The sequence below is a fragment of the Limulus polyphemus genome, unplaced genomic scaffold (genome assembly GCF_000517525.1).
Source record: "Limulus polyphemus unplaced genomic scaffold, Limulus_polyphemus-2.1.2 Scaffold27, whole genome shotgun sequence".
Taxonomy (NCBI): Eukaryota; Metazoa; Arthropoda; class Merostomata; order Xiphosura; family Limulidae; genus Limulus; species Limulus polyphemus.
The window spans coordinates 521,818-535,797 of NW_013665637.1; the positions used below are offsets into that span (position 1 = coordinate 521,818).

Here is a 13,980-nt window from a genome sequence, read left to right on the forward strand (position 1 = left end):
ACGCCCCCACGGCTGAAAGGGCGAGCATGTTTGGTGTGACGGGGATTCGAACCCGCGACCCGCAGATTGCGAGTCGAGTGCCCTAACCACCTGGCCATGCCGGGCCAACAACAACGTTTGAAGACGATTTTTTTTAACAAAGTTATCTTGATTAAGCAGAAGCTGGCTACAAAATCCTGACTTATAAAATCAATAAGCGTGGTCTCTCCTCAGCTAACAGAGTTTCTTCTTGTACAAAATAATGTCATTAATAAAAAGATCTGGTGAATTACTAATTAAGTCATCAAAGTTAATCATTAGACATTATTCACTAAGATCAATTAAAACCTAATCCTAGAACCTAGATATTAATAAATGTCACAAATAATAATAATAATATTTAAATAACAAGTCAATGCTTGAATGGATTGACGAAGGGAAATACAACATGGCTATTTATTAGGAAATCCTTCGATGATAATTTTAATTGCTTATTGAATTTCACGCAATGTTACTCAAAGGCTTTCTAATCGTCCCTAATTTTGAAATGGCAGACTAGAGGGAAAGCAGACAGTCAACAATACCAACCACTAACTCTTGGGCTTCTCTTTACCAACGAATAATGGGATTGACCGTCACATTATAACTGAAAGAACGAGAATGTTCGCTGATGGTTTTCAAATTCGCAACACGCTGATCGCTCTAACCACCAAGCAATGCCAAACCTGCCGATGACGAACAGTGATAAAGTCCCTTGAACCTAGTTTAAACCAGTAAAACACGCTACATTTAATGACCAATAATGATGTCATGCTCTAACGTAGAGTTTGGCAGCAATAAAAGATTAATAATATCCATAAGTTATTGTAGATATTCATGGAGTCTTTGAAAATTCTTCATTTTACAACTCTATATTTAAGGTAGATTTAACTATTGTATAACACTCTATGATTATCAAATTTCAAGTGTTATTGATTAAAACGTCCATCACATGACTACATGGTCCTGATTATTTGGCTGCATGGTTTTTTTAAAGCTCTACAATTACTTTCCAGTTTGTCATAGCTCTATCTTTACCCATCTTAACCACTATTACATCACAAAAAACACGGCTACTGAAACTGATACACGTTAAGGCGTAATTAAAGTATGGGATTCATAGGAAACAAAGAGCTTTAGGCCCATATGTTTGTACTTGTACATTGTCAGGGAAATGGCTGTAGACCGTAATTGGTAGCTTTATATGTGTGACACTAATAATTAATCTCCCTCATCTGCACATTACACTTAAGTTTTAGTTTCACTTATTTCTTACTTGAAACATGCAAATACTTTTTTAAGTCTGATAGACGTCGTGTTCTCCTCGTTCACACACCTCTTTTACTAATTGTATGGTTTTACCAGAACTCTGTAGTTTGTGCTCTAATACAACGCGTTGTTGTTTGCTTTTGGTCTAGTTCTCTGAAATGATAAGAAGACCCCTAATGATAAGCTGATGTTTTGTGCTTTCTTTCCCTGCAGGTCCCCTCCCACCAGTAGCTCAGCGTTAAGCTTCAAGTTTATCATGACAAAATTAGGGATGCAATCTCTGTGGTGTACAAGCATAGATATCCATTGTGTAGCTTTATCTTAACAGTAAATAACTTTCCTTCAGGTGTTGAAAAAAATAAGACTATTGTGTTTGATTCATAAACACAACTGTATCAAAGTATTTATCAGTATGATATACCAATCCGTCGAATATCTTAAAAACCCCCATCTAAAACAATTCACATAAATACTAAATTACTTACGGTAAAACGTTACGCTATTACAGTCATGGTTAAAGTTTATCAAACCATTTTAATGCTAGTAACGCCGTGCTGCACTTTAAGTGCTATTACATTGGTATGAAAGTTTCAAGAAAATAAAGAACATGAAATACCCATACTCAAAAGATAAAATATTGATTCATAAGTTATTCGTCATTTCATTATAAAAGTGTTATAATGCGTAAGAAGAATCTACATATACAATAGCTAAATGTTTATATGTCACGCTCTATATTTCCTGAACAGTTAAACAACAACAACGACAAAAATATTATATATCAAAAAGGCTTCTTTTCAAGAGTACATTACAGGAAAATTGTTCATTTTTTGCAATTCCTAAAATTTCTTATCGATACGAACATCAATCCATCAGTCTTCCTATGAGCTGGATGTCAACCCGAGAAAAAAAACTTATAAACAAAAAAGTTTCTTTTTTGTGAGAGAATTCACTAAAAAAACAAAAAAAACGGTACTTCCTCAGTAGGCTGATTAAAAAAATATTTCGAAGAGCAGAAAGGAAAAAAAAACACATAAAGAGAGGAACGTGTTAGTATATATTTGTTGTTGTTCCATTTATATATATATATTTTTTTCGTGTCGGTATTATATACGTGTAACATTTTATTGCACAATTTCGAAAACATTTATTTGAATTGAGTATCTCTCCTTTGACACTTCTTATAGAAATAATAACTTTCAAAATGCGCTCACTTCGGTAGTTTTCGTTTCTTGCGCTCAGTAAAATGAAAAGGAACGGTGGCATCCAGCGGAAAAAAATTCCGACGCTACTTAGTGAACCTGAGTATTGCATCGATCCCCAAACATTTTTGCTAACAGTGCATGCAGTCAGTCTTCTTTGCTTAAAAACAAATGCAATGCATTTTTCCTTATTGAAATAACACATGGAATGACAAAAGACTATTGTAACTGGCCCACTAAACAATCATACTGCACGTACGCTCTGACCCAAGGAAATGGGTTGCTTATATATTTATTCATTACTATTTTTAGGAGAATTGCCATTGAATTGTTTCAACGGGCATCTGGCAGTATGTGTATATTACAGAGTTAAATATTTTTGATGATAAAAATAGTGACTGTTATGCTCAAAAATAATAATGTGTTTTAACATTTATGTCCCACACTACACTCTAATATGGATATTCTAACTAGTAACAATAAAATATTAAACAGGAAGTACATACACAGAGACGCTAAATTTTCGCTGGCAGTTTTATATAATAACTTTCAGCAACTCTGGTAAAATTTGTAATTTAATTGAGAAGTCTAATAAATCTACAAACACATGCACGAGAAAAGCTTCGGATAGTTAGAAAGAGTTTCATACATAAATGTAGCGAGTCTGATTTTAACTTTCCTCGCTCGGATACGTTGATATATGTGTATATAACTGTTTGAAGTGAAATATATAAACAAACATGTCCTTATAAAAGCATTTCGTTTTAAAGCGCTGGACGATGGAGTTCACATTGACGGATTTGCACAAAATAAAATTGCTTATCCAAATCCTTTCAGTAAAGTTTGAAGTTGTTTGTTCATACGAAACCATTAATTTTGTATTTGGAGGGAAAAACAAAACCTAGGTCACATGAAATCTTCCCACTACATTAAGTACTAGAAACGGAAAAACGTAGGTCACATGAAATCTTCCCACTACATTAAGTACTAGAAACGAAATAAACAAAACCTGGGTCACATGAAATCTTCCCACTACATTAAGTACTGGAAACGAAAAAAACAAAACCTAGGTCACATGAAATCTTCCCACCATTAAGTACTGGAAACGAAAAAAACAAAACCTAGGTCACATGAAATCTTCCCACTACATTAAGTACTGGAAACGAAAAAAACAAAACCTAGGTCACATGAAATCTTCCCACTACATTAAGTACTGGAAAAGGAAAAAAAACAACAAAAAAAAACGTTTTTGTGGGAAATAAAACATCTGTCACAAATTGTTAATAGTATGTGTTTTTGTTGCAAGGCTGCGTTATCACCCGCATTGATCAACACCAGTGTTTTCACTATTATAGGATTTTCTTTGATTTTTTTTCCTGCAAAATCAGTAGTATCTACTGTACTTTTATCGGAATGCCGTATACTCAACGTTCTTTTATTGCCGTATATTCAACGTTCTTTTATTGCCGTATATTCAACGTTCTTTTACTGCCGTATATTCAACGTTCTTTTACTGCCGTATATTCAACGTTCTTTAATTTGTATTATCCAGACATGGCGATTGTTTCTAACATCCCACACTCTCTCGGATGAATAAGTTTTTTTTTTTTTTGGTTAACTTGTTAGTTTCAATGAACGATGATGATTGTTATGATGCACGGTCATTAGATAGAGCAAGAACGGACGTTGCGGCATTGGTTTTAACGATATGGCTAGGTTCTAAAATCGTTTTAATATAACGTACTGAACTCTCAATACGAGTATCCTGCATTAACACAAGAGAAGAAATGAAAACCAAGAATGAATCTGGGACGAAGTTAGTAACTTTTGAAAAAGGTTTTAGAGATATGAGAATAAAATTATGATAACCCATTAGGAATTAAACTACAAGCCCAAACGAGACAAGCATATGTCGACTAAACACGTCAGATTCCTAACACATGTAAGAACTAGATTGCGCTTCCACGAGTCTAATTTTACAGATGCTTTAATTAACAACCAACCAAAAAGATTTTTAGTATAATTTAATTAGCTTGTTAAAGTCTTCACCTTCAGACACACAGAATATAAATTATGGTATAAAGAAAGGAGGATATTAGAGACACAAACAACTCTTTTTAGGAATTGATCACTCCATCCTTTCCCAAGTAATAAAGATGCTATACTAAAATGAAATTTTAGGACTTTTAGCGCTTCTCACGACTTCAGAGACAAAATAACTAACAAACAATACTGATTGCGATTAAATTAAGCCTTATTAGCTCAAAAAAGCCAATATTAATTTAAACACGTAAGATAAAAGTACACTTAATACAAAATTCACCGAATAAGCAAGATTTTGTTTGTCTTGTTGTCATACGCAGAGTTACATGATGGACAATCTGTAATATAAAAAAAGACTACGTTTATCAAGTTTAGCATGTACTGTTTAAACAATATTTTTTTAAAGTAATTGTCTTGGTTTACTGGGACTAAACGAGAAGTCAACCAAATTTTAACTTTTACACTTAAAAATATGTTTATTTTTAGGTATAAATTAACTGAAAATTATGAACTAATAGTAAAACACGTTAATATCTGAAACTACTTTAACAATGTCATACGACATCAGAATTTCCGTCTTATTAGACGATCTAATCCTAATATTATGCCATATTAACTGGCAATTGAAACTTGTATCAAAGAAAAACCATACAAAAATAAAATAAAAACGTGTTACCTTTATGTAATATACTATTTCATTAACTGTTATAAAAGAAAAACCTTTAACGAAAGTAAAGCTTTATACAAACACAAGAATCTACTATTTTTATGCCTGTTGCCAAACATACGTTAATCACTTCATAAGAGCGATGGGTGCCGTGTTAAACTGTACTTTATTCACTCGCCCGAAACCGCAACTTCTGTTATAACAAGCTTCTTCGAAAATATATATTAAACCAAATATTTTTGACGAACTTTCTTCAGTACGTCTACATCGATATCCAAGTCTACAATGTTCAAGCAGACCAAAGGAAAAGATGTACCCTGGAGCTGTCACGTGGAACTTGATAAATACGTGGTTGAATGGGATTGTCGTGATTCCAGTTTTTTTTTTTTTTTCACCAAAATAGCCATAGATTTCGAGTTTGGACAATAAGCTTATGAAAAATATCAGAAAATATGTACTGATTCATCGCAATAACTTTTTCTTGAGTATGATGTTTCTATTTCGTAACCACAGTGTTCACTATGTGGATAAAAAATGTTGCTCCGATTTGAGTTGTTTCGTTTCCTGTACTAAACACTACTGTGCAAGTTTTTCCGGTGTAACGGAAAGCTCCCTTCTTTGAAATATTTCCTTTAGTACTGCATGGTTTAACTATCTTCCCATCGAAATATTTCCTTTAGTACTGCATGGTTTAACTATCTTCCCATCGAAATATATCCTTTAGTACTGCATGGTTTAACTATCTTCCCATCGAAATATTTCCTTTAGTACTGCATGGTTTAACTATCTTCCCATCGAAATATTTCCTTTAGTACTGCATGGTTTAACTATCTTCCCATCGAAATATTTCCTTTAGTACTGCATGGTTTAACTATCTTCCCATCGAAATATTTCCTTTAGTACTGCATGGTTTAACTATCTTCCCATCGAAATATTTTCTTTAGTACTGCATGGTTTAACTATCTTCCCATTGAAATATTTCCTTTAGTACTGCATGGTTTAACTATCTTCCCATTGAAATATTTCCTTTAGTACTGCATGGTTTAACTATCTTCCCATCGAAATATTTTCGTTCTATAAAGCTTTAGAAATTCCTTTAACCACAAGTTTACAAATGATGGTCGAATGGTTAGAAATTCGCCGTATACACGTGATAAGCATGTCACCCGTGCCGCTACGATTACACACAATTCGTTCAAATAAGTGCGGTTAGTCCTGTTTACAATATGATCCATGCTTTCGATGGATAACTGAAGCCAGTGAATCTTCTAGTGCAATGATAAACAACTGATTTGTGTCTAAATACGTTGAATAATCTAAATCTTAATTTTTTTTTAACAATGAGCCCAAAATCACAAATGAAACGTATTTACATTTGGTTGAGACATTATTAAATAGTTAGATATCATGAGTTATAAACACTATATATTATGCACTGTTAGCGATGGGTAGCTTTACCCTGGCGATAAGTCATTTACTTTTCTAGAATAGTACCCTCCTCTTCAATTTTCGCTAAATCTTATAACATAAATATACGATAAAAAAAAGCGAATACATACTTTTAATGTTATACTTATCACAGCTATAGGGATATACTAACAAAATGTTCGTTTACCTAATAATACTTTAGTTTATGAATTATAATAATAAGAATTCTTTTGATCAAGTCTAATAGATGGAGTTCATTTTTACAAGCATTACAAATGAAGCACACAGAAATACATATATATATCTACTGCTTACAACTCTCAGTTGTTTTTAAGAGCAAAGTAATACGGTGGGTACCTATACCACCAATTGCCCCGTACGTTTTACTTTTACAAAACAAACACGATTTACAAAAGTCCCTGATCCATGAAATACAGTACATGGCCTACAGCTACTTGTAGGGACATAATTAAGTAACATTTAGATCAATACCTATATGATACTTTCTGGAAACGGTAGTTTCTTTTCTCTCAATTATATTTTAGTTGAAACTATACAGCAACTAATTGTACATTTAAATGTTCTAATTGATGAATTTATTGTACGTCTAATGTGAATATTATTTAACTTTTTTATTTATTCTTTTGAAGCATGCACAAACTTTACATATGAATATACAATTTTCACCTGCAACGTTTAATCACATACCTGTATTTATTCCAACTTCACCAACAATAGACTGCTTATAATGGCAATTACATAGAAAATGCCTCACACATTCAAGCTGCTTTTGGGCAATCTGGTATGTGCATCTTACATGCTTTTAATGCTTACTGTCCTATTATAACCAATTAGTTTAATCGATTTGACTGCATATTTAATTACTTTCATTTCACAACAAAGTTTAAGTTACTAAAATAATTAAAATTACAATAGGCCAGATGGTTTTTCATGGAAGTGTTAAACTGCATTATATAATAGCAAGTTCTACAAAATGGGATTCTGATGATACAACAATTTTCTGAACCAATTAGTAAGTCTTAGGATATCATTTCAAGATATAAATCTATTAAATGTAGATTTTCATTTGCCAAATTTAAAAAAAAAATTATGAGCTTTTGAATGCTTGTCATTTAACAAATATCACTCCTTACACTGGTAATTTATTTCTAGATATGGATATTCTACCATTGTTTTTATTAATCTTCTCTGGATTCATGGTAAAACTAGATTTTTTTCTAAATATGCTTTTTGTACTGTTTTAATAGGTGGCAAATGAACAAGGAGTGTTAAAATACCCATATTTCTATAGAAGGTAATTTACTAAAATCAATGGAGGTGCAAACTATTGAAACAAATGTGGAACCAATATTAATTGTGATTAAAAAGGAGGCCAAATGTCCCTCAATTTTACTTCTTTAACTTATTCACTTTTACATGGGCCCTTTTATATAACTTTTTGTCAACATCACATCTTTATATGACCGACCCTTTTATTTTAATTGGCTGTTTCTCTACACGTAAAACGTTTTGTTCAGATATCTTAATACTTTTTGGTGTTTTAATTAACTATCTGGAGAGACAAACATTTGTGAACATCTACAAGAAGAAGGCCAATATTTTGAATCTAAAAATCTTATGTTTATACTCTGATGACTTATACTTTATGTTTGAAAATGAGTATTACTGTACATATTCTACAAATTAGAATGATCTGTATAATATATAACAAAATTAAACATGCTATGAAAACCTTAATGACCTCCTGTTCATGCTCAAAAGTGAAGGTCAATGAACACATATCAACAGACCCACATAGCCATTATATATAAAAGGGAGAATATTCTCCCTCTTTCTGTTTTTTTTTTTTAAAGCTGGTCTGTGAATAATAGTTCCATCAGATCATAAAACTAAGGTAAATTACTGAACAAGCTTCTAGCATTTCACTGAAAGGTACTATGAATTGTGCATTTGGATGTGTTAATCCTCAAATCCACTATCAGTGGGATCCACATATTCATCATATCAAGACATATAATGCTTTTGCCTATTACAACATTCAATGCAAAGAACTCGCCAATGAAAATTAAGCATATTCACTCATTTTCTATGTAAAATAAATAGGGAACCCCAGCAGTAATTCAATCAATCATTGTACCCTCTTTGACCAAAGGTTGGAAATCATGATCTTCCAGTTCACCCAAACTTTTCCTTCATAAATGTTCTTTGATATTTAACCATTCTTTAATGACATCCAGCCATGTGCATCACTGATTAACTTTACCACTGCTGCCTTCTATTCTTCCTTCTAAGATGAATAAAGAAAGATATTTTGACACTTGTTCCTTGCTCATGTTCAGCAAGTACCATTTTTCAACTAGCTGTGTTCTTCATGTATTAGCTTTCACAATTAATTCTGGGGACTTTCTATATTTGGGATTCTGCTTTTCCAGCATTCTGCAGTAGCACCAAATGTCTAATGCATTGATTCTTCTTGGTCCAACATTCACAACTATTATTAGTTGTTATGATTTATCCTCAGGCACTAATAGTAGCAGTTAGCCCCAGAATCAATATAATGAACTATACAGGTTGCTCCCAGAAGATCTGGTTCTTTCCTTGAATAGCACTGTGCCACTGATGCTTTAAAGCATTCTTCTGCCACAAACATAGCTACTGGACCTCTAATACATTTAGCTCTGACTAAACATCATCTTTGCAGTTCACAGAAACTATAAGTAACCCAGGCTGGGACCTTTGCAGGTAGGTATATCATTCTAGGTTAGAAAGAAATTGAAGTTGATGGATGGCAAGGTCAAGAATATCATTGTGTAGGTCATTATAAAACCTACCTGCTATCTATCAGAGATAATTAGTGAGATAAATTGAAATATTGGCGGTATTTGTTTATATTTTTTGTATGATTTCTATGTTAACAGGCAACAAATACATAATAAAGTACCCACAAGCAACATGAAGCATAAACAGTTTAGTAAAATGTACCATAAAGCCAATGGCATTCATAAACCCCACTTATAACCTTAAAGTTATAAAAAAAAAATTACTGGACTAGCTATAGAAATAGGCTAATATCTTCCCTATACTTTACAATAAAACAAAACTCAATGAAGCTGAAATTAAAGAAGTATTTTTGGTGTTTTGAACTATAATTTCATAATGCTATCAAATGCACAAACATTAAAAAGAAAACCATATATATATTTATGCATACGAAATGTCATTTTCATTAAAAAAATTTATTAGTAAACATCTGTTTTGCTTCCAAATATAATTTAGTATTTTTTCTTTTCCATTTTCTAGCTAATAAAGTTCACACTGTGTTCAAGTAAAACTATACAAACACATATCAAACCCAAAGGTAAAAATCCTATTTAAAACTATTTATTACTGTGTGAAATGATCTGAAATGTTCAGTTAACTAATTTGCTAACAATGTAATAACACAATTAAGTAAATTTTCTAACACACAGAGACTCAGACAGAGGAGCCCACTGTAACTTCCCTTTTGTTATTATAGCTTCACTGCTCTGGGAGTCAAGATAGTCTACCTATAAAATAAGACAAAGTAAAAATTTAATATCTAAAAAACTGTTTTTATTTTCAAATTGCCTTAATTTTTACATTTTTAGAATTAAAATGAAATTTAAACAGGTACTTACCTTTGAAATACTGAAAGCCTTTCTTTGTTAAGTTTAAACTCTTGTTGTATACAAAGTATGAGACTCAAAATTTCTGCACATCCTTTACATAGTTGCATACCATATAGGTCATTAACCTACAGTACACCACTCTCCCACCTTCCATGCATGTACCAGTAGATCTTACATAAGCTCTGCTTTCACACCATAAGATTTGTTTGAAAGTTGAAGCCATGATGAAAACTCATTTGTGGGAAGGCAAGAGGAAAGGTATTTCAGAAACACCTACCTGTTTGCAATTCGCTTTAATTCTAAGAATGTAAAATTCCATTCAGGTAGACTTACCTATAAAATACTAAAAGCCAGAATACCAACACTGTAAAGTATATGGGAACCAATTAACCATAACTTCAAGCCAGAAAGATATGCTATTTTAGATTTTTAAAAATTGTGGCCAAGCAGAGTCAGAGAAAAATTCAGAATGAGAAATGAACTCCGAGAACTGGAGTCCAAGTAGGAGAAAAAAAAAAAGAAGAAGGGAGCAGATCAGCTTTATAGAAAAAAAAAATGAAGCAACAGGGTACTCAGAAGTTATTATTTTCCTACACTGAAAATGTATTTCCAATAGGTACCTACCTCATTTCACATAATAGTGAAGCAACTTGAACATTTTCGAGGAAATTTTACAACTGCTTCAGAGTTTTAGTAGTTGAAAATACACAGAATAAAACTTGAAGGTTTTTAGTATCAGTGAGTAGCCAAGGATATATAAAAAAGAGGCAACAGGGAGACGCCTGTGTTACGAAATAAGCTTGTGAGATGAGCTCGAGAATTAGTCATGTAAGGAGTGTTGCCTAGAAACAAGCAACAAGACACGTGTATTACGAAATGAGCTCGTGAAGCAAGTTTGGGAACCAGTAACCAAGGTCAGTGGCATAGTTAGTAAGAAACATTGCCTAGAAACAAGATGAATACCCCAGTACTTATGACAAGTTGAAGAATTACTGACCTCAACCTCTTAGAACTAAGAAAGCTACAGAAAAGTTTGGTTTGGTGAATCATATCGACACTTTGAGGTGGTATTAGTTACAGCACATGGGTGTAGCAGTACAAGTGAATAGGCAGCTGGCTAACACCACTTATCTGTAACCAATTACTTGAGAGTTTTGGTTCTGGTTTAGCCCAGGAATTCCCGTAAAGTATCCAATAGGAGCACAGGACTACTTGTGGATGATGCTTTGTCCTATTTAGTGGGTCGAAATAATACAGAGAAAAGATAGTTTAAAAACCCATGTCAGAGGCTGAAAAGTTAAGTTCTCCGGGACTGAAGAAAAGTTTTCCAGGACTGAAGAGAAGCTCTCCAGTATCCGCAAAATTCTCCGGGACTGAAGAGACGACAATGAAGATAAAGTGTTTAATACGATATATAATTAGTAACTCGATAGAACTAATGTTCAAAGTGTGTAATGTTTTGGAGAAGTTGTTAAATGTTGAATAAATGTTATATTAAGTGTTCACTATTGGCCTGAGTCTCTATTTCTTTAGTCTAAGCATAAATTTACTCAAGTTAGCAACTTGTGGCTCCACTCAAATCCTCCACGACAAATCCTTCAATGAATAAATTTGGTGTAACGAGTAGTTTAAATTGAAACTCCAACAATTAACCCCACCAGGGCACTACTCATTACAATAGCTTTTCTTGTTCAGCAGTGCTGCCCTCTATATGCAAAATGTTTTACATGCCACTAGCCTTGAAACTCCCACCTACCTCACAATCAACATGGTTTATTGTATCTTTGCATGTAAATTATCATGTGATAACCTTTCACCAATAAGAATGAGATACACCCTCCTGACACGTTACTTCCTCTATTTGATTCCATCTAACTATCCCTTCAAGATTAGGCAGAAGTTGAACACTGGTAGTGGGGAGAAAAGATGTAAATTGTGAAGGGATGTAAGTACCTATCAGAAATATATTTTCAGTGTACAAGAATAATAACTTCTGATATAGTACCATACCTCCGCTCACTTAATAGCTAGAATCCCACACTGAATTGGTGAAGAGAAAATGTGAAGGATATTATAAATAAGCATCTTTCGACAGTATCTTAAGAACACCCATGGAGTGTGAACCCCTGATGGGAGAGGAACACACGTGGGAGACTGCACCACTTCTTCATCCAGTGTGGTAGTACATGTTGCATAAATGGGTGGAAATCCTGAGGAACACATCCAAGAAATGAGAGAAAATTTGGGGTGGTCTGAAATCTCCAGAATCATATTTTAGTAGAAGAATGCATGTAGGGTCCCTTGCCATAGAAAGCTAAAATGGATGTGTCCCTTGGTATTGAATGGATAGGGTATGACAGACCAACTTTCCTTGGTAGGTCAACTCCAGTCCAAAACCATGCAGTGTCAGGCATATAACTTCCAACCTGTGGTAGGAGGAGGGTCTACACCATCTTCACCTTAAGTTGAGTAGAACGGGAGAAGAAAATTCCATACTTCTGTATCGTTCTAGTAAATATGGCACAATCCACAACCAATCAGATCAGATCCACACTGAACAACATCAGACTCTGAGTGTGAACCTCACTGTGGTGGAGTGCCAGGAGGGACTATATGTGCTCAGCACAACATCCTCATCTGGATAGAGCTGAACAGAAGTTGGAATGCATGTATGACTGTCTGACTCACAGTGCAACCACATTCTGGGGGCGAATTGAGCCAGGTCCACACAGAAGCTGGTGTGCATAGATGAGCAGCCGATTCACCATTTAACCACAGTCTGGGGGCAAATCGAGCCAAGTCTGCACAAAATCCACCTCAGGGACTTACTGTATGGAGGACTGCATGAGGCAAACCTCATAACTCAGCACATGTGTGAGGACTTATTTTGATTGGTCCTGCTCTAATCTAAAACCACTCACTGGGAACTAAAATCCGGTCAATATTAAGACAAAGGATCCCAACCAGAGAGGTGAATTGCAAAGTAGCAGATCCTCTCTAACACTTTTATGATATGGCCTTGATTCATGTGGAGGATTTACACCATCGACACCAGAAAAACACTACTGCCCTATTCTCTACTGAATGAAATTGAGCACATGCAGAAAGCAGCCTCCATGGTTCCACCACCCCAGTGGCTAGGAACTTGTAAGTACCAAGGACTCCCATACTCCACAAGAAGAAGAAGAAGAAGGGGGAAATACACTGGGGGAGTTCAGAGGAATGCTGCCACCAGAGACACTGCAATTGGTGACCACAAAATCCCTATTTTGAAAAGCAGATTCTCCCTGATTTATTCAATGGCAGGGATGGGCAACAATCCCCTTTTGCTTTACCCATGATAGTCCATGGATCAGTACGGTCTGGAATGGGCATTTTGTTTGAAGCAAAATACCATAAGGAAAACCTACTACCAGTCTTGTGGAACACCCCATCTCAACAGTGTGTGTTATTGGTCATAGATATACATGGAGATTGGAGTGATCAGCCTCCATTTGAAGCCAATTTCAGTGTGATGTCCCATACAACCCTTGGCACACTACCCTGAGCAACATCATTCTCTTGGGCCCAACCCCACCAAGGTGGAGTGCTTAGAGTAGCAGGATGCAATCTGTGCAATATCATCCCCCAGATAGGACTGCAGAGAAGCTGGAGTGCATGTATTTGTTTGTTTGTTTGTTTG

The 13,980-nt window shown here is 34.4% G+C and overlaps 1 protein-coding gene across 3 annotated transcripts in view; it reads right to left on the reverse strand.

Moving 5' to 3' along the window:
• Positions 1–7,240: 7,240 nt before the first annotated feature.
• Positions 7,241–13,980, reverse strand: part of LOC106459401 (ubiquinol-cytochrome-c reductase complex assembly factor 1-like) — a 53,849-nt gene continuing 47,109 nt past the window's right edge. For all 3 annotated transcript variants that reach the window (XM_013919021.2, XM_013919029.2, XM_022386011.1), the window contains exon 9: positions 7,241–10,196. In XM_013919021.2, the coding sequence (XP_013774475.1) occupies positions 10,095–10,196 (102 nt within the window). In that variant the 3' untranslated portion in view covers positions 7,241–10,094. The remainder of the gene's footprint in view (positions 10,197–13,980) is intronic.